This window comes from Ascaphus truei, chromosome 2, assembly GCF_040206685.1.
Source record: "Ascaphus truei isolate aAscTru1 chromosome 2, aAscTru1.hap1, whole genome shotgun sequence".
NCBI classification, from domain to species: domain Eukaryota; kingdom Metazoa; phylum Chordata; class Amphibia; order Anura; family Ascaphidae; genus Ascaphus; species Ascaphus truei.
In genome coordinates this window covers 113,357,363-113,384,999 of record NC_134484.1, presented here as the reverse complement: position 1 = coordinate 113,384,999, position 27,637 = coordinate 113,357,363, and the positions used below count along the sequence as shown (strand labels likewise).

The 27,637-nt window shown below is 42.9% G+C and overlaps 1 protein-coding gene across 3 annotated transcripts in view; it reads left to right on the top strand.

Annotated features, from left to right (window-relative positions):
* RP1 (RP1 axonemal microtubule associated) overlaps positions 1–27,637 on the top strand; it is a 452,067-nt gene that overhangs the window by 43,068 nt on the left and 381,362 nt on the right. Inside the window, exons 1-2 of one of the 3 annotated variants that reach the window (XM_075584309.1) lie at positions 18,196–18,543; positions 25,335–25,992. The exons of 1 other annotated variant lie outside the window; for it this stretch is intronic. In XM_075584309.1, the coding sequence (XP_075440424.1) occupies positions 25,348–25,992 (645 nt within the window). In that variant the 5' untranslated portion in view covers positions 18,196–18,543; positions 25,335–25,347. Of the gene's footprint in view, positions 1–18,195; positions 18,544–25,334; positions 25,993–27,637 lie in introns of those variants that run through there. One more of the 3 variants, XM_075584310.1, reaches the window with a different exon arrangement.

Sequence of the window (27,637 nt, the reverse complement as noted above, 5' to 3'; positions counted from 1 at the left end):
TGTGAGGGCAAACCTCCATAATTACTGCTGGCATGCCCAAAACTTACCAGGCCTTACTGTCAGCAGGAGAGATGACTGTAATCCATTTTACAGAATGGTTACATTCTCCCCCTGGTGAATCCAACCGTCCCCGGCTGGGACCTAAATTTGAAGTACCTTTCTTCAGGAAGCACTGTAAAATGAATGACACACATAATTAGTCACAACATTGACAGATTTCACAAACATATTGCGCCAAGCAAGCCCTGACCAGCAGCCACTAACTTACGCAACAGCCATCCTGTTCCCCCTAATAATAGTGACGAGGATCAGGTTTCTTAACTTCCTGACCCCCCATGTCCAGGACTGTCACACTGTAATCACGTGGCAACCCCCTTTCAGGTCTATACACCACTTTATGCTTATAGACATTCCTGCCTATACTCCACACCCGCATAAGGTGCGCTATCCTCTCCTCAGCTCTGCTGCCCTTAATGGCACCCCCTTATTTACCATATACTCCTCTATGGTCTCTCGTAACCATCTGTCCCTATTGTCCTCGATCTCCTGCATGAGGGGTTCCGGAACGTAGGGATATTCCAAGCCATGGGAATACTTGTACTTGGCGGTAATAGCCCTCTCAGCCCGGCTGCACCTTGTCAAATTAGCATTCCCTGCCCTCCCTGGCAATACCCATGACAGGGGCTCGTCTGGGTCAACGGGGTCTGTCAGTATACTGGGACCCTTGAGCTCTATACTGCCGTAACAGATTTGAAACCACCGCTCCTGCATCTCCTTTTGACGCTTCTCTGCGGTAAATTCTCTCTTAGCCCACCAGTAATCTACTACATCCTCCCTTTGTAGTAGGAACCGAGTGCGGTCCATCCATCCCACATAACCCTCGAATAATGGGGCCCACCACCGGGTCGCCCTAACCTTCTCAGGCTCTGATTCTAGGGAATCTCCCTCCTCTGTGTCCCCCCAGGAAGACACCCCTGATGTCCCAGTGGATCGGGACTTAGGCCACCCCACATGCTTTGGCCTTTCCTCTAGCTTCATGATAGCCACGCTAGGGCTCCAACTAGACATGGATGCCTCCCCTGAATAGCCTCCACCCACCGACCCATCATCGGACGTATAACTCGCCAGTCTCTCCCCAGTCCGTTCCTCCGAAGTTCCCTGGGACCCTCCCGACATTCCCAAGCTGGATGAGGACCCACGGGAAAAGGTGACGGGGACAGGGGCTTTATCTAGGGCATGGGTTTGGGCATATGGACGTGGAAATGGTATCCGTGGGGTTCCGACCCGCTCTCTACCCTTAGAGTGTCCAGGATCACTGCGAGGACTCTCCGCTGGCTGAGCCTCACCCTTCTCGACTCTCCTCACAGCCTGCCAGCTCTTGGTTGTCACAGGTGATCGGGAAGCACTGCCCGATCGCCGAGGCGTTTTTGTCATCTCTCCAGTCGTTCCGCTATCTCCGCCGGAAGTGAGGTCATCACCGGAACCGGAAACTCCACCATCTTGAGATGGATCCCCAAGCGGGATCTCTTCTTCCAGGACGACGTCCGTAAGTTCCGCTGCCTTCTCTTGCGCCGCCTGGGCCTGACACCGCCTCTCCTCCACGGATGCCATCACCGGAGCCTGGTGAGAACAAGGGCTGCTCTTACCGCTCCGCAGGGTGGCCGTGGATCGCCCGTCACCTCTGGACCCGCCGGTCCCAGGAATGGAAGAGCTTCGCCTCTCGGCCTTCAGCTCCACTGGCGACACCCGACTCCTCTCACCGATACTCCCGGTAAGTGGTAGTTTCCTCCCGTTTTCTCCACAGGATACTGCCACAGGCTGGATCACTGCACCGGATGACACTCTGGGTTCCTCATCAGAGGAATCCTCTTCCACTCTGCTCGGGGTCACCGTTCATGGCGACCGCCTTTTTGTCTCTCGGTCGGTACGCTGACCGACCGCTCCTTTCTCCTCGGGCTCGGCCTTAACAACCGGCCCCGATCCTCATTCTCCGGGATCCGCACTTTCTTTCCACAGTGCACCGGGGGACCCGGCGGACAGCCTAGCCGTATCCCCCGCGGGTTCGATAGTCTGGATGGGCACAAATGTAGGCATAGGCCACAAGTACTGTGTACCACACTGCGGGCAGCGCGCCGCCGTGCCCACGGTACCGCCAGGTAGCCTGCATTGTAGACAGAGGCACACCACAGTCTCGGTGCCCGCCACCCTAATCACCAATAAGCCTCCTGGTGCTGAATAGGGTTGAGTGGAGACCATCGTAGTCGCTTCTTGTGGACAGGCCATTGTCTTAGCAGGAGATACTTGCAGCAACGGTCTGTTCTGTGCACTGGCTCCGCGCGACTGACAAGCAGGTGTTGAGTTGCCAACCACTCCTTGACTAGCTCCACCCTCATCTGGCAAAGCTAGAAACCACCCCCACTTGTTGCAATTATGTGAGGGTCCCACAGTCTTATAGAATGTCCCGGAATTAGGGCTGTACTTTTTGCAGTCCTGGGGGGCGCGGCTTTAAGTTTCGCGCCACTATCTCCTGAGCGTAACTCCTTATTTGGCGCCAATCCCGGCCAATTTCCTGCAGCCACCTTGCTTGCAAAATCCTTGTCCTCTTTTCCGCGGGCAGCACTGATTACAGGAACTATTTTCTGTAATGATACGGCCGGTTCACCAGCTCCTTGCTCCGCCCATAAATTTATCGGGTGACCCAGCACTGGGGCTGAGCTGGTCATAGTCCAAGAAGGCGCGGCCGCAGCTTTCGCGCCATACCCCCCATCAGGGCGGGGTTTTCCTGTTGGCGCCACTCCTGGCCAACTCTCTGCAATTCCCGCATTTGCAGAATTTTCTGTAACTGGCCCACGCGGTTTCCCAGAGAAGCTGGAGCCGCCATTTTGATTTGCATCGCCAATCTCTTTAGCAACTGAAGTAGCTTTTTGTGTGTTGTACGCTGACTGGCAAGCAAATTCACCATTCTCCCCACACATTACGACAATGTCCTCCTTGCTATCATCCGGAGTAATACTCCGCGGCCCTAGGCGCGGCCACAGCTTTCACACCACTCCACAACAGGCTTGCCAAAGTCACATCAGTAGCTTGCTCTTCAGCGGAACGCACACTACATGCGCTCCCTCCATCTGCCTCCGTCCGCCATTTTGGACTTTCCGCACCGCGCGGATTCTCCACTTTTGCGGTCGCCATTTCGTTGCTGTACTTTCGATTATTGTACATGGAGCTCCTCTCTGCGGGGCAGCTACCACACCGGTACAATAAAGATTGCCTTGATGCACCACCTTGTGTACCTAATGTAGGCTGGACTCGTGTTTGCACTACCTCAGGCTAGGCTCACTCTCTCTGTGTCTGCTGTATCTCCTTCCTCCCAGTCTGTGCTCCCTTCGGTAAGTGGTCTGGAATGGGCTAGAGTACTCTGGCTCTTCCATGCAGTACTTGGGCGTCTACCTACTGTTGGCTAGCCTAGCACAGACCCTCTCCAGAATTCGTGACCACGTTAACAGGCTATCCCTTTAGGCATCCTACCAACTAGCATTGCCTCAAGGTGACTAGGACAGCTATAGCCCGGCTCCAAACCCCCAACTCCTTTCAGGCCCCTAGGTCGTCCCTGCGGACTGACAATACTCCATCAGCCCCCTGACTACCCCTAGGTCCGTCCCAACACAGCACAAAGTGGCAGCAGACACTCTCCCTGTTTCCCAGTGTGCCTAGCAAAAGCCTGTCCTGTTGACAGGTATCTCAGCAGCGCCTCCAAATGTAACGGATTTTCTGGCCTAGCCTGACCCACCCAATCTCACATTGGCCCCTTTGGTCTAACCAGTCCCCATTACAGTGTAGTGTTTGGTGGTGCACCTGTTAGCAACAGGACTCCTGAGTCTCCCGCATGATGTTGTGTGGGGATTGCCAACCCAGACAGGCAGCTGAGGTAGTGTGCTTGAGTCCTACCTAGATCCAGTGCAGCGCCTCCACCTCATCAGGATCCCAGCGTCCGCTTGTGGAAGGTCCTGGTGAGGAACTCCTCTGTGGTGCACTCCTCTGTGTAATCACTCCACACTTACACACGAGGGTATGATTTAACAAGATCATCTTTATTGACTTGCGGCGGGCCAGCTGCCCCTCACAGCGGTTATACTCAGCCGCTCATGTTCACCGCACTTCCCTCTGAAAGGTGTCCTTTCCCAAATTGGTGGATTCCCTATCTCCCTTTAGGGAGATATTCCCTGTGCCAGGTCCCTGGTCACAGTCTTATGGGCTGTCTCCTCCCAAGTCTGTACTCAGACTTGCTCCTTGCCTCATAACCTCCGAACCACCTTCCAACAACCTCTTACATAACCTAACTTTTGAGCAGTGCTGTGCCTTATGTATCCTCTGGGGGCTGGCACAACTCTGACATCACTAATCATGGATTCAGAGCATGTGACCACTCCCATCCATACATAGGGCACCTCACCAGGGTGTGAGGGCAAACCTCCATAATTACTGCTGGCATGCCCAAAACTTACCAGGCCTTACTGTCAGCAGGAGAGATGACTGTAATCCATTTTACAGCATGGTTACACATATATATTATATATATATAAATGATCATCTTTTGCCCTTGTCGATCTACTGCTGGATGGAGGCCTCCCCAATGTTCTTCCAACTGCCAATGCAAGCCTCTCTTCTGCACATTGCTCTAACACATTTTCGAGTTTCTTCCGCCTATCTTACTAAACTTTTAGTCATTGTCTTGGTCTCTTGATACCCACTGGAATCGAGTTGACTACCAAATTTGTCCAAGTTACTTATTTAGATTTTTTTTCTAACGCGCTACTCACCAAGAAACTCAATACTAGAGAGCATGAGAAATGATCATTACTTCTTGCAATATGTCAGTCCCACTGCCTTTTAACTTCCTCACTTGTGTGATTATTATTCCTGTCTCTTGGGTAATGCCCAGCAAACATCTCTCCTTACGTCTTTGAGTTGCCTGAAGCATTTTTAGTTTCAGAGCATTTAGGGTGCTCTGAAAGGTAATTATACCCTCTGTGGGGAAGGCAGTTAATGTGAACACCTTGCTTCCTCAGCAATGACTTACTATCCTTTTAGTTAGGCAACGAGGGAGGTAGTTTAGTTTTAGCACTGTATGAACTCCTTTGTAGCCCTTAGTCGTAAGGTAGTAATTTGTTCCCATAACTTGCTTGGCACTTAGGCTAGTAAGGGGTTAATATCTTATAACATGTGTACGTATATGACATTTTTATCACCTATTCCAGGTTGGTATATGTTATCTTGCTTATATCATGGCTATTATACAGGCACAAGATAGGACTAACGCCAGCCTGGAGTAGATGACAAAAAAATCATGTTACACTTTGCTGCCAGGTATCGGAATTGGACAATAGTTAACACGTGTTAAAACATGCATTATTGTGAGGATCGGCCTTCTGCCTCGCCTCTGTGAGCCGTCATGAGACGGGTGACATGCACCGTGTTACCAGGCTGGGGGACACCGCACGAACCATGCTCAGCCCCCATGACGTCACGGGTGATGCGCACCGCACGCAAGCTACACGCAGGCGCCGTGTTGCCTTGGGTACATGAGGGGTTCATTTCATCTCCACTTATTCTTCCCCTGTACTTCTCCCTGCCTATCAGTGGACTGAATGTCTAAGGGGCGGGTTTCATTCATTACCCTGCAGCTGTCTGCTATCCTACCATTGGCTGCCTGTTCCTTAAATGCTCAGCCAGCCCTGCTACAAACTGACTGAGCATAAACTTTGGTTTGTGTAACTAGTGTTTGCCTCAAACACCCTGTTGCCCTGCTATTGCCTTGTCTGACCTTGTCTTGCTTCTCTTGCTCCTGTTTGACCTCGGCTTGTACCTGGACCTCCGCCTTCTCTGACCCCTGGACTCGGCTTGCATTTGGACTTCTACCATCTATATTCCTGGACCCCGGCACCGCTCAACGACTATCCAATTTCTCCTACCCTTGACCACGGCAAGTACCACGACCATTCTGTCTTCTCCTACCCTGACCCGGCTACACGACCTTCACTCCGGAATTGGTTTCTCGGTTGCAGGTCGGTGGTTGCTAACATCCCCACCTCAGTCTCGCGGTCCTGTTTGAGGTGAGCACCCGTTACAATTATATAAATGGTAACAGGTTGATGACTTGCCCACTAAAAATAACGTATTTGTGTCCTGTCGCAATTTTACTCTATGCCTATATGTTTTACTCTTTTCTTGTGGCACCTAGCTAAAAAAAACTGCTTGGAGATTTACCCGTTTCCGTTGCTGCTTTAAGTGATTTATTTGAAGTCACAAGAACGTCTTATCAGTGGAGATAGAGAGGCACAGGCATAATGCTTACCTATTTACTATGAGATTTGCTCTATTGTTCTGTCAGGCTCAACTTGAATGATTCTTGCAGGTTGACCTTGGCTATTAAATTCATTTCTGAGGATCCCGAGAAGTTTACTTATTATTTTGTTTGCAGTACACATTGCTGAGGCAGGGTTAGATTCCAATCTATTATTTTTGGCTTCAAAAAAACAAATAAAGAAAATTATTTAATTTGAATATGTCAGAATAAAACATTTATTCATTTAAAATATGGGATTTTTGCAATTGTCGGTAGCTGCTGCTGCACTATATCCATTAGTACTTTTAGATTTAAGCATATAAAGTACATTAGCAAGCATACTTATAAGGCAGTGAATTGGCTAGGAAGCAGTGAAGGTCATGCACAGATACGATTAGGAGGAGGAAGTGTGGGATGCATATACAGTACTTTGCATAGTCATTAGCATATCTCCCAGGGTACCTCAGGTGTGCTCCTTTTTCAGCACCGGCATATCTCCCTAATTTTTTTGGAGAGAGGTTTGAAGGGATGTGTACAACTGGAGATCCTCTTCTGTTAAAATCCATAATCTGTAGGAGAAATGTTCAGTGATAGAAAAGAAATCTGTCCAGAATGGATTTAATGACAGATTTGGATGTATTTGCTCAGATTTGTTTTAGTACCCAATCCGCAGATAGATTTTGGTGGTGGTGGGGGGATTAGATTCGATCTAAAAAATCCAGGAAAATCGGGGAAGGGGTTTCAGACCATCTCTAATTAGGAGCCTGGTGAAAACAGATCAACATGGATGATTTCTTAAAAAAAAAACTTTTTCCAAAAGGATCAATTTATCATGTCATATACAATGTAGGTCTCAAACAAGTGAAAGTCACTATGGATCTCTCTGTAAATCACATTGAACCAAATGCAGGTCTCGTATATATATAATGTATTTGTGGAAAACACAAAAATGAATATTTGCTAAAAAATTGCCACTAAAAAAAAGTGTTCCCACTTATCTATCAAAAAAGATTTTGCAGACAACTACCAATGTAATAGACTTTTGGGGGGTCCCTTGAGTTGAACTGCGTTAATTTAATCTCCGGCGACCCTCTGCTTACCAAGATGCTTACCTCCGTAGGTGCTGCCAATGCTCTATAATTTTTAAATCTTGGATGATGTTGCAGATTCCTATTGGCTCACCTGTCCAGGGATGCTATCGGCAGCACCTTTGGAGGTCAGTGTCTTGGGAAGCACGGTGTGCCGGAGCTGAAAGGAAAGCGGTTCAGCTCTGCAGATCCCCTGCTTCAAACCCAGGGCCGGCTGGGAGTTTTTAGGGCTTGATGCAGAGGGGTTTGGGCGGATCCTCTAACCTTTTCCAGAGTGGCATCTTCTCCCGCTACCTCACATTGTCATAGCAACACAGCGTCATAGATGTCACATTATCATGGCAACGTGTCACCATATGACATTGTGGCATCATGTGACATTGCATTGTCACATTGACACGCCATCACATTATTGCAGGAGGCGATGCCGGCTCTGGAAAGAAGGTAAGAGCCACTTACAGAGGTCACATGCTTTTTCCCTGCAATCACTTTAAATGTTGTAAGGAAGATTGCAGGGCCCCTGTAAACGTAGGACTAGGTGCAGTGGCAATGTCATTAAACCAGCCCAATCAAAGCTATATATATTTAAAAAAATATACATACATGGCCATCCTTAAGTAGTAATTTGCTGGATAAAGCTTGATCCTGGCACTCATGCAATGCAAGGGTATTTATTATGTCATGAGCATGCTACCCTTGAAATGCACAATATGTTTGGATTAAGGCTTAATTTGCCATTTACTTTTGTTGCATCCTCCTTTTTAGGCTGTGGAGGTTTCTCTGTGGGGGCACCGTACCTACTATATACGTGGACTGTTTTAGTCATTTTCAGTATAGTTATGGCTAGCAGGTAATATTGAGGCCTTGTGCTCTGCACATATCTTGAGCTCACTCAGCCCCAGGAAGGGCTGAAGTCACGTCTCACTCCAAGCCGGGAGGAACTTGAACTGAAAAAATGTAGAGACTTCCTCTCTAAGGCTCAGACGGGGAGGGCTCAGGGTCTACACCATGTTTCGCTGTACACAGACTCCTGTTCACCTCCACCCTTGTCACTCAGAGAGGCAGCATGAGGGGTTAACCCACAGGATAGCCTTTCACTGTCTGTAGCTATCAGAACTTACGTGACAGGAAGGCAAAAAGATGTACTCTCCCCTTAGGTTACATTCCCATGTCTTCATTGGGATTCAATTTGGGCACCATCCAGTAACCTGGATCCTGCAATACAGAAACAGTTTACACAGATGTTAAAACATAACCGATAACACAGTACACAGACGACTAACCCATATCAGCCACGGTTTACAGCGATGATGAGGAAGTAATCATTCTTCTAACTGGAAGAAGAATAAGACCCTTACTTATAGTATTTGGGGTCCGGCTACTTTACTACTCGCCCATCAAACAACTTGGTCCAGCTGTTGCACACCTTTGGAGGACTAGGCCTTAATTCCACCCTGTCTTTATAGATACAGGTACCCACTAGCCATTCTTGCATGATGGTGCAGATTTAAGACTTGTTTATAAAGATATTATCTGAAGTTTTAGACTTGAGATACTCCAAAACAGCCTGCTTGAGCCAATCATGACGGTTGTTTTCCATCTCTTCCATGATCAGCTCGGGTACATATGGAGAAGTATAACCATGAGACTGACGGTACCGATGTAATATGGCACTATCAGCTCTACTAAACTTGAATATTTTACGGTCAACTCCTTGACCAGACAGCACCCAAAATGTTGGTTCACTGTGTTCTACCTGATAGAAAATAGAGGGTCCCTTAGGTACTCTCACCCCTAAATTAATCTCGCCTACCCTCTTACGAAAGGTGTCAGCTATTTCCTCAGGTGAAAAATTACCTTCCTCTCACCAGTGGTCCATGACAGGACCATCCACCAGCAGTAGCCAGGTCTTGTTTAAACTGGCGGCGCAGCCCTGAAACATCGGGTCCCACCACTTAAGGGGTTCCCCGCACTGATGTCCTATGTGTAGACTACTGGGCCTGGTGTCCATCTGGGAGGACACACCAGAAGTAGCTGACTGTTGGGACATTGATTCCCAAAATGACCTGAATGACCATGGGGACTTAGCTACCGGTATCTGGCTTGCATAGGGTATTTCTCCCTCAGTCATCTTCTGACAACTCATCTCTTCCACCTGAGCCCAAGTCTCTTAAATCCGTTGACAGGACAGGGGACAGATTATCACTGGGGAATTTGGTCAAAACAAAGGTGGACGCTGCAGGGGCCGAAACAGTGGAACGACCGCTGGAGGCAGTTCATACCATGACAGTCTTTTCTCCTATACCTTTGCTCAATAGACTGCGACTTAAGCAGAAGTATATAAAAAGGGTCTTAATTGGTGCAGCCACTGCTGGTGGTATCACAGCATTTCATCATAGTGGAAAATGGGTCCCAGACCCTTGGATGGTGCTGGCAAGCAGGTAATTTGAGGCCTTGTGCTCTACACATATCTTGAGCTCACTCAGCCCCAGGATGGGCTGAAGGCACGTCTCACTCCCAGCCGGGAGGAACTTGAACTGAAACAATTTAGACACTTCCTCTCTAAGGCTCAGAGGGGGAGGGCACAGGGGTGGAGGTGAACAGGAGTCTGTGTACAGCCAATCATGGTACACCATGATTGGCAGTACACAGACTCCTGTTCACCTCCACCCCTGTCACTCAGAGAGGCAGCATGAGGAGGGCCCCGTTGCGTTTGCCTTCCCAGCCATGGTTCAAGCCTGGCTGACGGGCGGCTGATCTGTTAAATGATAATGATTAGGATTTAATAGGCTGCAATGCTTCGCGTGTCTACCAGATGGCATAAATTCATGAATTGTAATGCAGTATATATATATATACTGTGCAGTATTGCAGCCAGCGGGAATAAAATGCTTCAATCCCTGCCTGGAAAATAACGCAATGCACTCAGGCAGAAAACAGTCACAAACCTGAATACACCCGAGTATACCCTAATTCGTGGGACTAGCCGAGCTCGAATAAAGTGTGTCGCCAGTGTACACGTTTCATTTTGGTAGAATAATTTAAAAATCGAACACTTCTTATGTCCAGAGATGGGCAAAACTGTCACAATTAAGATTCTGCGCTTGACAATTCAGACAGATTAATTGAGAGAGAGCACGAGAGATGCTAATAGCTATACAAAGTATATTTAAATAAGTTCCATCCCACACTTCCTAAAGGATTTCAATTCCAACTATATAGAGGTCATAATAAGCCTAAGGCACCAACCTAATGACTGGAATGGTGTCAGACCCAAGAGGACTAGAACTCACAACCCCTGCTTTTCTAGTGCACAGCTCTAGCAGTGTGAGCTAAACCAGCTGATACATAGTATTATTGTCACTTCAAACTTTGAGCTGCTTGCTGCTCACACATGTAGCTAATCTAGCTATTACCGTATCTCACCGGTATCTTAGATGTGCTCCACATGGAACATTAAACAGTAAGCCAGGAAGTGGAAGGGTCTGCTTTTAAAGGAAGCCAGGGGGAGGGAGCTACTACAGGTATATGCACTAATTTTCATGCTACATGAGAGATACGCACAAACATTGCTATGGTATAACAGAACCGGGACAAACATATTCACTGTTCCATTTGCCAGAGTGCCAGACACATTCTGAATTGAAATACTTTACTTTACAATAAATAAAACCCTACAAACTGCAGGAAGCTATTCCATTTGCTTCCCACAGCAGACAAAGTGCTATTGGGTTGACAAGTTTAAAGCACCTCAGGAATGGTGTCAGACGCAACAGGATCAGAACATCAGCTCTCGCAGTGTGAGCTAAACCAGCTGATGGGTTGCAGTGCACACTATCTACTAACAGCATACCTCCAAGGGATAACTATTTTGTTGATTGTAACCTTGAAAGTACAAAGTAATAATATGTACTGAGGGCTATGAGTTACTGAGGCCAGGTGACATTAAATAAAAGTTGAACAGAACCTGGACAACATGGGTTAGAAGAAAATGGGTGCCACCTCTGCTGCTCTAGGGATTACACAGTTATAACTGCAGTTTGACAATCAAGCACTATTATTATTTGTAGGCGAATATTTTTGGTACTATTTGGATGTTATACATTTTAATTTTATTCAACCAGATCTGTGCAATCTTGTTAATAACATTGTACAGGAGGCATTAAATCCCTTCTATACATTAATCAATGTTGCTCAGACATTACTTTAAAGCTGATTTTCAAATTCAGTAGGGATGAGAGGAAATGTATGTGTTACCTTATATAGCCACCTACCCCATATTGTGGATACTGTTAATAAAAACCTAAGTAAAGCTTGAGAAAATAACAGGCGTTTTATATAAAAAAAAAATGATCCCATTTAACACAATGGAGTGTTTCTTTAAAAAAATATGGTGCTACAGTACTTTTCACCCCAATATTTTTGGCAGACATTCGATTTGATACATGTAACCATGCTGTAAAATGGCTGCAGTCATCTCTCCTGCTGACAGTAAGGCCTGGTAAGTTATGGGCATGCCAGCAGTAATCATGGAGGTTTGCCCTCACACCCTGGTGAGGTGCCCTATGTATGGATGGGAGTGGTCACAGGCTCTGACTCCCTGGTTGGTGATGTCAGAGTTGTGTCAGCCCCCAGAGGATACATAAGGCACAGCACTGATCAAAAGTTAGTTGTTGCTAAGCTGTTGAGGAAGTAGGTAGTAGTTAATAGTTAGAGGAGTTCAGAGTTGGTACACTGCAGGACTAATGAGACTGTGACCAGCGACCTGGCGCAGAGTAGATATCCCTACGGGGATAGGGGATCCCTACATTAGGAGGACGATACCTTTCAAAGGGAAGTACGGTGAACAATGGAGGGCTAAATTCACCCATTGTGGAGGGCAGCTGGCCCACCGTACTAATAAAGATGACTCTGATAAAAGAGACCCTTGTGTGTAAGTGTGGAGTGATTACGCAGGGGGCTGCACCACAGAGGAGTTCCTCACCAGGACCATCCACAAGCGGATGCTGGGATCCTGATGAGGTGGAGGCGCTGCACTGGATATAGGTAGGACTCAAGCACACTACCTCAGCTGCCTGTCTGGGTTGGCAAATCCCCACACACCATCACGCGGGAGACTCAGGAGTCCTGTTGCCAACAGGTGCACCACCAGACATCACACTGTAATGGGGACTGGTTAGACCACAGGGGCCAATATGAGATTGGGTGGGCCAGGCCAGTCCAGAAAATCCGTTACATACGTAATCCCACTCCTCACAATACTGAAACGTGATTTATCATTGCTCACTTAATATAAATGTATTTTACTGATCATTGCAGACTTCGAGTTCAAGATTTATAGCTGCATTTTAAGTTATATGAGTACATATTGCTAAAAAAAAAAGTAAATCCTAAATATATTTAGAAAAAAAAAAACAAAATAAAAAAAGCACAAACATAGTGATATCATTTTAAAAAATGGAAAAAGTTTTAGTGTTATTTATGATTTCTTCTTTAACCTCTACTCTTCTCCATTTACACATTTTCTCTTGGGAAACTGATGCAGTAATGTGGTTTTCACTACCATACCTATGGAGATGATACCCAAATTTACCTCTCCATTCCTGATCTCTACCCTTTTTTCCAGTCTCGTGCCACTAACTACTCTTCTGCTATCTCATCATTGGATGTCCAGTCACTATCTTAACATGTCAAAACGGAACTGAATTTGCAATAGATGAGTTTACCATAATCCTGCAATAGATGCCTAGCTGTTGTTATTTTACGCCTACCTCTCCTTCATGCTACACATTCATTACCTCTCCAAATGATTATTTCCAGGCTCATTTACCTCCTCAACGACTCTTCTTTCGCTGCTCTATTATGTAAGTCACTACATTGGCTAACCCATAGCCTACAGTCAAATTTAGAACATTTGTGCTTACCTACAAAGCTATACCCATTGCCACTCTCCCAGGTGGGGCGGGGGTGGGCGTCGGGACTAGTGAACAAGGCCCAACAGTAAAGGGTGGCCCACCCCAGTAGGGGAGAGGAAGGAGGGAAGTGTGTGAGGGAGAGAGAGATAGGGTAGTGTGGGGGTGAGAGGTAGAGGGGAGAGTGGTGGAGAGTGGGGGGAGTGTGGTGGAGAGAGAAAAAGGGGGTGTGTGGGGGTAGAAAGAGAAGGGAGTGTGAGAGGGAGAGGTGTGAGTAGGGGAGAGGAAGGCAGGTGTGTGGAGGAGAGAGAGGGGGAGTGTTGCAGAGAGAGAGGTGGAGTGCTGGCTAGATAAAGAGGGAGGAGTGTGGGGGTAGAGAGGGAGGTGTGGGGGTCACCGTGGGGTAAGAGAGGGAAGAGTGGGGTTGAAAGGGAAAAGGAGGGAGTGTGGGGGATAAGGCATGTAGGTGAGAAAGGGGCAGGGGGGGAGAAAGAGGCAGTGGGGGGAGAAAGAGAGGATGGAGTGTGGGAGGAGATAGGGAGGTGTGTGTGAGGGAGTGAGGGAAAAGTGGGGCAGATGGATGGCAGGTAGGGGGAGAAAGAAGGGGCAGTGTGGTTGAGAGAGGAACTGAGTGTGGAGAGTATAAGAGAGAGAGAGAGGGTGAGAGAGAGGGAAGGTGAGAGAGAGAGAAGGTGAGAGAGAGAGAGACGGTGAGAAAGGGAAGGTGAGAGAGAGGATTGCGGAAGAGGAAAAGGGTAAAGGTGGATAAAAAAGAGGAGAGATAAAGCTAAGCAGGGCTTGTACATTTTCTCTACTTATCTGCAAGGCTGAGCTATACATAGCATTGATAAAAGTTGCTAGTGGTGCTAGCTATCAGCTGGTTTAGCTCACGCTGTTAGAGCTGTTCTTCTGAATAACAGAGGCTGTGTTGGTTCAACTTGTGATCCTGTTGAGTCTGACACCATACCCCATTCCTAAGGTGCCTTAGGCCGCGCGTATAGTGCCGTCGATGGCAACGGCGACACGACGGGTGACGTCACCCATCCCCACAGGTGGAAGTTATATTTCGCCGGGCGGCGGCGCGGGTTTTCGGCCATTTGATTGCTTCAAGGGCTGTCACATGAGGCGACAGCCCTTGAAAAATCAAATTTTGCCGGCTACCAGTTTTCGCGATGGCGACGTCGCTCTGCCGCATTGTTGCCTTCACGCTTACTATAAGCGCACACGGCGGCGGCAATGCATTTGTTTTCGGGCGATGTCGCCGGCACTATAAGCGCAGCCTTAGACTTGTCAACCCAATAACACTTTTTGTGCTGTAGAGAGCAAGTGGAATCACTTCTTGCAGTTTGTAGATATGCAGATCGCAAGTCTTCCTTGGCGCTTGAACTCTGGTTGATGGTGCTGTTATTCTACAGTGTAAATGAAGAAAAAAACAATACAATATTGCTTCAATAAAGTATATAAATAGACTGTGTCCTTCAAACACCGTGATGTGCACCCCTTCAGATAGGAAATATATGTAAACTTTTGCTTCCCTGAAAATGTGCTCTTTGCAACATCTTATCAAAGTGAGGAATAAATCAATCTATAAAAGTATTAATCCACGTGTTCTTCAAAGACCATAAAGTACCTTCCTTATTATTGAATATATCAAAGGTTTTCAGTGAATACTATTACATATAACATAAGCAAAGATAGATTGATAACCTTGCTAGAGTGTCAAAAGATTGAAGAAAATACTGTATAGTAACTTAATTTATACTCTCTTCAGCATGAGCTGTGTTGTAGAGGGATTATGAATGCGGATTCCCACATAAAAATATGCGATGTTAATACTTTTATAGATTGATTTATTCCTCACTTGGTTAAGATGTTGCAAAGAGCAACTGGTGCAGCAGTCTACATTTGCCCTCCACGGTGAGCAAATGTCCAAACACAATACACTATTGTGTGTGATTAATGTAGTAATATATATATATATATATATATATATATATATATATATATATATATATATCACTACATCAATATATATACGTATATATATATATATATATGCAAATACAATTGTATGCTCATCTGCATGTCTTAGGCAGGTCTGCAACCCCACCTTTCACCATTATCACCCAGCACACAGCACTTCCACTGCAGCAAGGGATTCTGGGAAATGACATGCAAATGAGAACACACTGCCACATTTTGCTTCAAAAACCATTTTTAACATGGTTCCCTATAGGCTTAAGCTTGCTGCATGGTCACAGCTTTGAGCACAGCCAAGGTAAGGTGCATAGCCAGAAAACCCACCCACAGACAGCTGTTTCAACCTTAATGGGTTTTTATGTGGAGGGTTTTTGTCACTGTTTTTACTCACCATAACTTAACTCAGTATATATATATATATATATTGTGTTGTATTGTCAGTTTGTGTGTGTGTTTCCCCTACTGCAGAGAAGCACATTCTCTTTGGACTCTTTTGTGGACTTTACATTTGCCCTCCATGGCGAGCAAATGTCCAGACTGCTGCACCAGGAGAATTGTAATTATTGGAATATTCATATGATTATTTTATATTGTGCTATTGATATATATATGAGAAATCAGATGTGTGTTTGTAAGGAACTTTTAAATGATGTGTAACGGTATTTCTGGCCCGGCCTGACCCACCCAATCTCACATTGGCCCCTGTGGTCTAACCGGCCCCCATTACAGTGTGGTAGTGTCTGGTGGTGCACCTGTTGGCAACAGGACTCCTGAGTCTCCCGCATGATGGTGTGTGGGGAGGACCCGTCCAGACAGGCAGCTGAGGTAGTGTGCTGAGTCTCACCTAGTTCCAGTGCAGCGCCTCCACCTCATCAGGGTCCCTGCGTCCGCAAGGGGATGATCCTGTTGAGGAACTCCTCCGTGGTGCAACCCCCTGTGTAATCATACTCTCACACACAGGGGTCTTTCTGATCAGCTCCATCTTTATTGTCACGGTGGGCATAGCTGCCCTCCACAATGGGGTGTCTTTAGCCAGTCATTGTGCCCGTGCTTCCCTTTGAAAGGTATGTCGCCTGGATCAGGGATTCACGGCTCTGTGCCAGGTCCCTGGACACAGACTCCTAAGTCAGCTACTATAACATAACTGTCTAACTACTTGAACTTCTCCTTCACTTAAACTAATCACTGAACTGGACTGCTAGAAACTCCTGACAGAACTCCTCCTCCTCTTCTCCGAACTAACTTTAGACTCAGTGCTGTGCCTTATGTATACTCTGGAAGCTGACACACCTCTGACATCACTAACCATGGAGTCAGAGCATGTGACTACTCCCATCCATACACAGGGCACATCACCAGGGTGTGAGGGAAAACCTCCATGGTTACTGCTGGCATGCCCACAACTTACCAGGCCTTACTGCCAGCAGGAGAGATGACTGTAGGCATTTTACATGACCGCTACAGATGCAAGGTAGAGAATTCCAGCGTTGGGGTGCAGAGGGTGCAGTGAGTGAGTGAGAGGAAGCAATAGGGAGGTGAAAAGGCTATATATATCACTTCATTAATTAGGTTTAATGAAAACAAATGAGTAACTAATTTATATTTAACTATTGGTATCATATCACTATTACACTAATGTGCACTTTGCACTTTCTATCATTTTGTTTGTATTACAAATTGTATTAGGAATAGAATAGCACTATGAATAGTTATTTCTGTGTCCTATAGCTGTCTATATAAACAGTTGTATAGTTATAAAAAAATATCATATTTAGTTGTTACATTAATATCTATTTGTCAAACAAACAACAATGGAAATAGTTTTTTACCAAAACATAACTATGAGTGGTTAAGTATTTTTAAAATGAGATATTTTTACTTGCTCTATGACTTCTCAGATACAGAGAATATGCAATATAAAGAGGGAAAGGAATACATTTTTCACCTTGTGCAAGGCAGGATAATCAAACAATTCTTATTAAAAGGCAGTTCACTGTGACTTTATTTGTTATTACAACATAAAACGACAATTAATATGCTACATTTGACAAAGTTGGTGCTTATTTATTAAAGTGTACATATGACTTTTCCGTGTGACAATGCACATTTTCATCCAGAAACCCACCTCCCCGTATTGTCTGTAAAATCCTTATTGTCACCTGCCTGAGGGAGACAAGAAACACAAATTGTGTTAAATAGAACACATCTGATGCAAACGTGTTACAGTAGCGAACTTTTGGCATACATCATTCTTAATAAATAAGACGAAAGCTCCCAATTTGCACAGTATCACAATGCATGCCCTTTGTGGCTGAGTTTGACATGTACGAATATTGCAGTTTAATATATAGGCTCAATTAGTCAAATGACCCAATCTCATATCTGTAATGTATTTGTCAGAGCCTTAAAACATTAAAGTAATACAGATACATTGTGAGGGGATTAAAACATCTGCTTCATAAAGAATGACAAAATTGCTAAAAAGACAATTTAACATCATCAAAAAGAAGGGGGAGGGGGGGGGGGTTGAAATGTTACTTTCAATATGTGAATATGTGCAGTAGCATAGCAGACACCCATTATTTCTGTAAATGTTACATGGAGTTAATACCCCCTCCTGCATGTAAATCTTCTGTAATCTGGATTAAGGAAATAAACTGCAAATCCTATTATATGCTGGCAACAATAGAGGGCAGCCATATGTGAATGCACCATTCTATAGATTAAGCTGCATGAATTATATTAGGTAAACTCTTGAAGAAACGAACAAACGTTGACCCCCAATATTAACAAATTCACTTGAATGACCAGTGATTTTCATACATCAGATTTATAGTAATGGTACTGTATTGGTTTGCAGAGATTATTTGTATTGGTGGCAGTATTCATTGCATACTGTATTGATGCATATGATGATGAAAATACAGCCTGCGTCTTTACATAGACTTTTTCTATGGAGGAAAAATGATACCGTAGATAATTGTGAGGAAATGGGGGCACTAAAAGATATGAATGGCTCTTGTATGCAGTGATTTCCTAAAATGACTGCAGTATAGTGATTAGCTCTGAAGCTGCATTAGGCAAATTAATACTGATGTCCTTAGAGGCTGGATGCCTCAGAGGATTTGTTTTGTGTAGCTGTTTACAGCACTAATACATGTCTTGAAATGTATAAACAGTACTCTACAGATCCTTCTATCTGTGACAGATAAAATGACTGGTAAGTACTGACATCAACTGTAATGTATAATTTAGTTCAAATACAATGGTTTAATATGAAATGTTTTTACTCAAAACAACTGCTGTTTACTTAGTGACATTAACATTTGGGGAAATTGCAGAGGGTCAGGAAATCATGACTTTCACAAGCAATAGGAAGCGTGACAGGTTCTACAATTAATATTTCATATGCACGGTTTGTTTTATTCAGTAATTGCTAATGATTTGTTTTTATTTTTTAAAAGCTTACGGGATTTGAATTTAGATAAACTTGTGAACGTATTAAACATAGCAAAAAATATAAAGTGATGCGTTTGAAATCAAGTTATTGTTTAAACTTCTACATTTCCTGACATGTAAGTACAGAGTTCTAGTAATCTTATTTTAGACGACGAACCTGAGAGTTTTGCAAAGACGTGTTTGTACTCAAGCTATTGACACCTTGCACATTTCTTGTTCAGATGTGCTGTGAATGTAGTGAAGCAAAGCTTTGCAATTAGCCAGTTTCATTTTATCACGCAAAAATACACAGTGATTTGAAGAAGCTGAAAATAACATAGGTGGAAGAATATGAAATGTATGCGTATTAGGTCTGTTAAATATGCTAGAATAGAAAATAATGATGCCTCATACAGTATGTGCTGTATGTATCATCATATGTATTTAAGCCAGTCATAGCTGATGCTTTGCATTAATAATCTTAATCATCTTTCAGAAGATGTCGTTCAAGTAGGGTCATCCATTAAATATACTGTAAACTATTTTGTCATTGTGTTTATTAAAATACTCGGTTCGATCAGCACTCAGTAATAGGAAAAAGAATACAGAATAGAGAAAAACACTCACATTCTCATTTTGGTATCAACATGGTTTCTTAATGTACAGAAAAATACAAGCCTGATGAAGGGTTCAGGGGGCCTTTAAAGGCTGCTCATTGTGCTGCGGTAACACTGTGCGTCTGTAAGCTAATCCTTCTTGATTTTGTTATTTTTCTGTACCTTAAAGAAGAAACCTAGTTGACACCAAAAGGAACACGTAAGTGTATTTTTCTCTATTCCTTATTCTTTTTCCTATTACAGAGTGCTGATCCAATCAGGTATTTTGTTATTACATGCGCCAAGAGGTATGGACGCAGGATCTTAGAACCTGTTGTGGCCATACCATAAACCAGTGAGTTCTTCCATTTTTGTAATCATGTTTATTATCAGGGTGTGTACTAGATAGTCATTGACACATTATTAGTACCGTAAACCCTTCCCTCCCTGATGAAGCCTAAGCAAAATGCGCGTTGGACGTCATCTCCTGGAGCGAGGCTCTGATTGCATTTCTGGGGCAAAAGGGACAGCTGATTGTCGGAGACACTGTGCTGCTGGTTACACGAGGCATCTGCATTACATCCCTAATTGACTGTACTCAGGACTTCTTTTCTACGTTGGAGTACAATTTATCTTTCATCTTACCACTGTTTGATCTTCACTAGTGATTTTTTTATACTCTGGACTTTAAAGTACTTTATCGCTTTTTATTTATTCACCTGTATTTTGAATTTGTATCATTTGGATATCTTTCCATATACACATTTTTTATGTGGTGTTCATTCTATTTTTGAGATCTATGTACTGTATGATGTTGTGCCTAGGGTGTATTTAGCTATGTTATATATAGGTTTGCTCCATTTATTATGTACTCATATATGTAGTTCACTTGTGAACTATCTTCCTTTGACTCCATAGTGTTCTCACTTTGTCTCATTACCTTATTATAGATTGTCCTATACATAAAATGGGATTATTGCCGGAGACCTTGATCCCCGTAGCAGTATTTTTATAAAATTATATATATATATATATATATATATATATATATATATATATATATATATATATATACAGTGTTCGACAAACCTATACATTTGCTCGCCCCGGGCGAGTGGATTTAACCCCCAGGCGAGTAAATATTGGCCCAAGCAGCACACGTTTGGTACTAGGTGGCGAGTAGATTTTTTTGTGTGGCGAGTAGATTTTTTGGTGATTTGTCAACCACTGTATATATATATATATATATATATATATATATAATAAATTGATATATTTCTGATATTTACTGACCACATATAGAAGATTCCCCTCTTTCTCCCAGCTCTTTGGTTTGAGGTTATGTAGTTAAGTATCCAATATGTATTTGATCTAGCATTATAGCTGATGCTTTGCATTACTAATCTTAGTCCATAATCATGTTTCAGAAGATGTCGTTAAGCCCCTTGTACTGTAAACTATTTTATCATTGCGTTTATCTTCATTTTGTGTACTAGATAATCATTGACACATTATTAGTACTGTAAAATATTCACCCAGAAATACTGCAAATAATGTAATTTTAAATGATTTAATTGTGTATAAAAATGTCTAAGTAAATTTATGGTTGATTTAAATATTGTAATGTTTGGGGAGGAGATCGCTACATAGATGTGTACTTGGTCAGAATTAGTCATAATATTAAGTTTTATCCGTTTAAACATACATTGTGATATATATTTAAAAAGTATACCCTTATTGTAATTGCCGGTATGTATTCCAATTAATAGACTTCTATTAACTGCAGAGCACCAAGGAAATATGTGTTTAATATGCATGAAATGTTGGTTAGGTACTTGAGCAATTTATTGTGAAAATTAAAGTAGAGTGGGTGGGTAAGATTGCATTCAATTTATCAGGTCCAATTACTTTAATGATCCAAAAGACATCAAAGCTCTTTTGCATTTGAACTCAGTTACAACAGCTGGTATTGGTTAACATGAGTACCTGCATCCCATCTGCATCCCTCTTGCCTACTCAATATAATAATGACTTGCCGTGTTTTGTTAAGCCTTTTTGCCATCCAGCAAAACTCCTTATCAGTCTATAAATGATTACAAGAATTAATGATTCAATATGTTTTTATAAAACGTAAATCGTAATGATAGTTATTGTGCCTTTTTTATTGCATTTTCAATTAATTCGCAATTAGTATATGTATCAGTAAATTATCCTAGAAATGTTACCCAAAGGAAATATAGAAACTTAAGATATAAGTTGTTCCATTACCACCACTGCTTAGGAGCCATAAACATAGATAAACCTCCATGCCTAGAAAACTGTTATCATTTATTATCAATTGCACTTTTGTCCTAGGTTTAAATAAACTATTCAAATCAAAATCTCAAATTTCTTTGAAGAACAATTTTGGGGCAACATGGGTATAACTATGAAATTGGAGTGATTTTGAATTGATGTCATTACATATTTATTTATTTTTATTTAGAAATCATTTATAAAAATGTTTTACCAGGAAGTACATAACTTTGTACTTATTACCATGTATGTTTTGTCAACTGGATGTAGCATTGGGCTCCCCTCTCTTTTGTTCTATACATTTGCCACACTCAGTAGCATACTTTTTTATGATATATATATAATGTGGTGGGTGTTGGGGTTTGAGCTTACTCGGAAAGTGTGTGTTAATTCAATTTCAAACTGGCAACAGTTGTTTGGAGGTAGGTGGCCCCTCCTCACAGAGCTTGCCCCTCCCCACCTTTATAACTTGTTAGGTTCTAGCATTTTGCTGTATGGACAGGACTCACTGTGGTTGTTTCCCCTCATACAGAGGTAAAAGGAAAGATTCACAGTGTAGTGTTAGGATCTGCAAATTTGGTTATACCTTAGCGTTGGTATGCAGGCTTATGACGCTTTGGCCAAAGGGTTAACTAAATAACCAAGAAAATATTATTATTGAAGTATTTCACTTTGTACTTATTACCATGTATGTTTTGTCAACTGGATGTAGCATTGGGCTCCCCTGTTTTTTGTTGTAATACATTGAGAGTTCCCCCCAGGCTCCCAGAAGCAGAGGTTCAGGCCTCCTGTGAGCAAACAGGTATGGCAGCACACGTAGTTGCCTGCGTAGTTCCCATAGGCATAAGGAAATGGGGCTACATTTATATTCAATGATGTGTTTCACCAGCTTTTAGCCCAATCCCCAACATGGAGTGAAATGCAACTGTACAGTGGAGGGTTTTTGTGACTTTTTTTTACCCACCATAACTTATGTGTTGTTGAAACGTATCCCAGCTTCATTTTGCAAAGTCAGTATAACTATTCTCACACTGATGAGACCCAAAATGTTACAACAGCTGTCTCTGAGTAGGTTTACTGGCTATGCACTTATTTAACCCAGGCTGTGCTGAAAAGATGTGTAATATGGCAGGCATAAGCTTAGAGGGTTCCATGTTAAAATGGTCAAGAGGCAAAAAGTGACACACTGTTAGTGCTCATTTGCATGTAATTACCCAGAATTCCTAGCTGCAGTGGAAGATAGGTATGCTAGGAGATAATGGTGAAAAGCAGGGTTGCAGACCTGTCTGAGATGTGTGAATGTGCTCACAAGTGATATTTTTTTTTATTTGCTGGGCAAAAAAATATCTCATTGGCTTCTTTAAAGAATGTAACCATGCTCAAAGCAAATATATGGTTGCTTTTGTTTCTTTGGGGATTAAGCACACATTCCTTTTCTTCTAGGCCTCTGGGTGGGGAAGTGTTTGTCAAGCAAGTGTTACAATAGCTACAGTATCACACCCTGTCCTTATTATACAGTAACTAAAGGTAAGGGAGGTGAGAGGGGAGTACTGGCAGTGCACACAATTCCATCACACAAAAGGGTGTAGCTACAGGAAATCAGCCCTGCTCAAGTTTCCGTTTACCACGTTTGTAAACTATCTTTAAAAATATATATATCCTAAAGGGTGTCAGATTTTTTGTAAAAAAAAAAAGGGTACTTCACCTCCTTAAACATGTCACTGCTGTCAGTCCCAAAGGGAACTGCCCCTTCAAAATGCCAACCAACTAGTTCCTTATTTTCAAACCTTTCATTTTAATCTTTGTACTAGAAAAAGATCTCATAGGAAAAAAAGGAAAATGTCGGCGCCAAGTGTGACAATAATAAATAGTCCAAACCATACGATTGAAAGTCCAAATGTAGTCCTTGGATGATCAAATGGTGTGCAAACAGACTGTGGATTCTCTCCAAGATGCGGTGCAATATGTGGAAATAAAAGAAAATGGATTATGGTGCAGTAGTCAGTCAATGCGGACATAAAAACATTTAACACTAACAACACAAAACAGACATGACAGACTAACAACAACACAAGCCAGACTGAAAAATAATAAAAAAGCTATTTATTGACAACTAATGTAGGGTTCTGGAGGATGGCTGGCAGACACCAATCCGGGGGGGGGGGGGTAAAATCGTTGCCCTACTCACAAGATGCAGGATAATATCAGGCAGTAGGACTGGAGACACAATCGGTGGTTTCAAGATGGCGACCGGAGCCCTCTCACTGGCGTCCCCACGTGAGGTAGATGCTGTGTGGAGCTACACAAGTCACAGGAGCTGAAGCACTTCCGAGCGGATGTGACGTCACGCTCTGTCTTCCTCCCAATACTGTTGTCCTCGCACGTATCTCGTCCCCCACACCTCAGACCGGATAGTAAGCTTCCACCTCCTGGAACCAAAACTTCACTCTAAAAAAATATCTTCCCAACGCGTTTCGTGCGCATGCGCTTGAAGAAGTGCGTGCATGCGCACGAAACGCGTTGGGAAGATATTGTTTTAGAGTTAAGTTTTGGTTCCTGGAGGTGGAAGCTTACTATCCGGTCTGAGGTCTGGGGGACGAGATACGTGCGAGGACAACAGTATTGGGAGGAAGACAGAGCGTGACGTCACATCCGCTCGGAAGTGCTTCAGCTCCTGTGACTTGTGTAGCTCCACACAGCATCTACCTCACGTGGGGATGCCAGTGAGAGGGCTCCGGTCGCAATCTTGAAACCACCGATTGTGTCTCCAGTTCTGATATTATCCTGCATCTTGTGAGTAGGGCAACGATTTTACCCCCCCTCCCCCGGATTGGTGTCTGCCAGCCATCCTCCAGAACCCTACATTAGTTGTCAATAAATAGCTTTTTTATTATTTTTCAGTCTGGCTTGTGTTGTTGTTAGTCTGTCATGTCTGTTTTGTGTTGTTAGTGTTAAATGTTTTTATGTCCGCATTGACTGACTTACTGCACCATAATCCATTTTCTTTTATTTCCACATATTGCACCGCATCTTGGAGAGAATCCACAGTCCGTTTGCACACCATTTGATCATCCAAGGACTACATTTGGACTTTCAATCGTATGGTTTGGACTATTTATTATTGTCACACTTGGCGCCGACATTTTCCTTTTTTTCCTATGCCACCCAACTGACTGTACTGTCAGTATCTGTCTGGCTGCCATTATTGTTATATATATCTTACACGTGTTTCCCAGTAGGGGTATAGTATGATTTGTAGCGCTGTTTTGCACCGTCTTTCTTGTTTTTAGAAAAAGATCTCAAATTCTATATACTGTAAATACACATAGCTGCATGACTACCCTACACTTTCTTATTCTTTGCAAATGAACACATTTTAACGCTAATTTTCCTTTGGAGCTCTTCATTATTGTATAGTTACTCACTGGCATAGGCAGTAAATGAGCAGTCACAAATCTGCAGGGATAAATCTTTACAGACATGTACAGACAATGATAACCAATGTTGAAAGATATCAGCTAAGCATTCTTGCTACAACACTAGTGAAAAAAATTGCGCCAAGTTTATCACCGAAAAAAAAAATATCTCACAGAAACTTCTCCAGCTTGGAAGCGAGGAAACTTTGAGAACTGAAATGTAACTATTTGCTACAACGATTTGTTTATAGATTTTTTTTTTCCAGACTATTGTCAACAATGAGTGAAACCACTTCCACCGGTCTGTCAGTGGCTCAAGCCAATTCCACAGAGAGCGTGCATGCTGGATCTACACGGCACTCTTATGCGACAGAACCTGCTTCCACCAAGAGGATATGCTTCTATAAAAGTGGAGATCCCCGGTTCCATGGAATAAAGATGGTTGTCACCAATCGTTCCTTCAAGACATTTGATGCCTTGCTAGACAACTTGTCCAAAAAAGTCCCGTTGCCTTTTGGAGTGAGGAATATTACGACCCCACATGGAATGCATCATATTACTGCTCTGGAGGAACTTGAAGATGGCAAATCTTATATTTGCTCCCATCAAAAAAAGATAAAACCCATTAACCTTGAAAGGGCAAGCAAGATGCCATTACTCTGGAAAAGCAGCAGGCCAATCAGTGCTCGTCGGAAGGTCGCTCAATTAGCCCGACAAAATGAGGTTGTCCCTTTTCAGCGAGAAAACACCATAGCAAAGGGATGCTCTAAGAAGCTCGTCGTTTTTAGAAATGGAGACACTGCATTAAAACACAGTATAATTTTGAACAAGAAGACTACGCAAAACTTTGATGCCTTTCTAGATCAAATCACAGAGGTTACACAATGCCCAGTTTTCAAGCTATACAGCACTGATGGGAGAAGGGTAAGAATAAAGATACTGTATCACACTTACGTAGGCACTTTTTCATGACTGGAAATGGACAGTGCATACATTTTCTAGCAGAATAGAGTTTAAGTGAAGGGCTCATACCCATTATTTTGCAATATGTTACAAAAGAGCAGTGACATGGCTATACCTCTAAAAGCTAAAAGGCCAATATAAGGCTATTTTTCTTTTAGAAATATCAACATTTCAAAAGTAATATCAAATGCTTATGTTCACAATAAATGCTATTCCATTCACACCTCGGCTACAACACAGATGGGAGCAAAACATTGGATTAGAGATATAAATGGAAAATGATTTCCTATACTTGTCAAAACATTTATAAAAATAATTTTGTTATTTAAAATTAGCATTTCTGTTGATTTTCGGTACAGTATGAAAAAACTTTTCTAGCTTGAATTTATTTCGTTTGAGATAAAGTTTGTTTAAAAAATCTATGTTTATAAAACTTTGGCACCCTACAGTAGGAGCACTCACGATTCTGAAGTTTACTTGGCCACGGGTGCACGACCAGCGATATCTTCACACAAAGGAGAATCAGCAAAATCCATATAATCCAGAAATAAAGGCACTGCAATGGTTGCAATACAAAAAAAGCAATTTATTAGTTAGAAATTATCACATTTTGGTAGAATCTAGGACCTTTGCCAATGACTGCTTGACAAAGGTATTCGATTGGACCAAAGTGTTGATAATTTTTAACTATTAAATTGCTTTTTGTGTATTGTGCATGTCTTCATCTTTTGGGTGATATGAAATTCTGGCACCAACATCCAGAAGCACATAAAAAATGTTATATCAAAAGAAAATAGCAGAAATTAGATATAAATAATAATAAAACTTTACATGTATTAGAATAGGATGAAGATTCAAATATAAAGTGTATTATAAGATCATATATAATATACCTATTTCAAATATTCTCCTTTCCTCTCATGTTTTCCTTTAAGCGTTGTTTTTCATACCTGTCAACAAGTTTTGTTTTAAATGCTGGTCCAACACAATGCTTTCTGTTCATATTTCTGGCACTTCTTCATTTCCATCTCTCTTAATATTCTATACGGTATGTATCTATATTTTGTACTACTTTTATACTGTTTCATTATCTTCATCTGGACCAGGGGTAGTCAACTGCAGTCCTCAAGGGCTACCAAAAGATCAGGTTTTCAGGATATCCCTGCTTCAGGTACAGACTGAGCCACTGATTGAGAAGAGTCCTGTGCTGAAGCAGGAATATCCTGAAAACCTGACTTGTTGGTGGCATTTGAGCACTGGAGTTATCCACCCCTGATATGGACCATATTTACTAAGGGTTAGAATGGCCTACAAGCTGTCTTCCAGGGCTGTAAAGTGTCTTATGGAATAGCAGGGCTTAGTAAACATGGGCCAGGGTCTTATGGCTTAAAAGTACGTCAAAGGATAGCCACGGAAAATACAGAGGCCAATAAAAAAAATATCAATAATGCCTTAATCTTGGCTTTATTGTTAGACCTTTGTGCCTAGCTAACACCAGACAATATGAGATTAGCTCAATACTATTAGGTGGTTAAATGTATTTTGTGTTCTATGTGATGCTCACAAATTACCCATGAGAACATCCTGTATGAATAAAAACCCATTG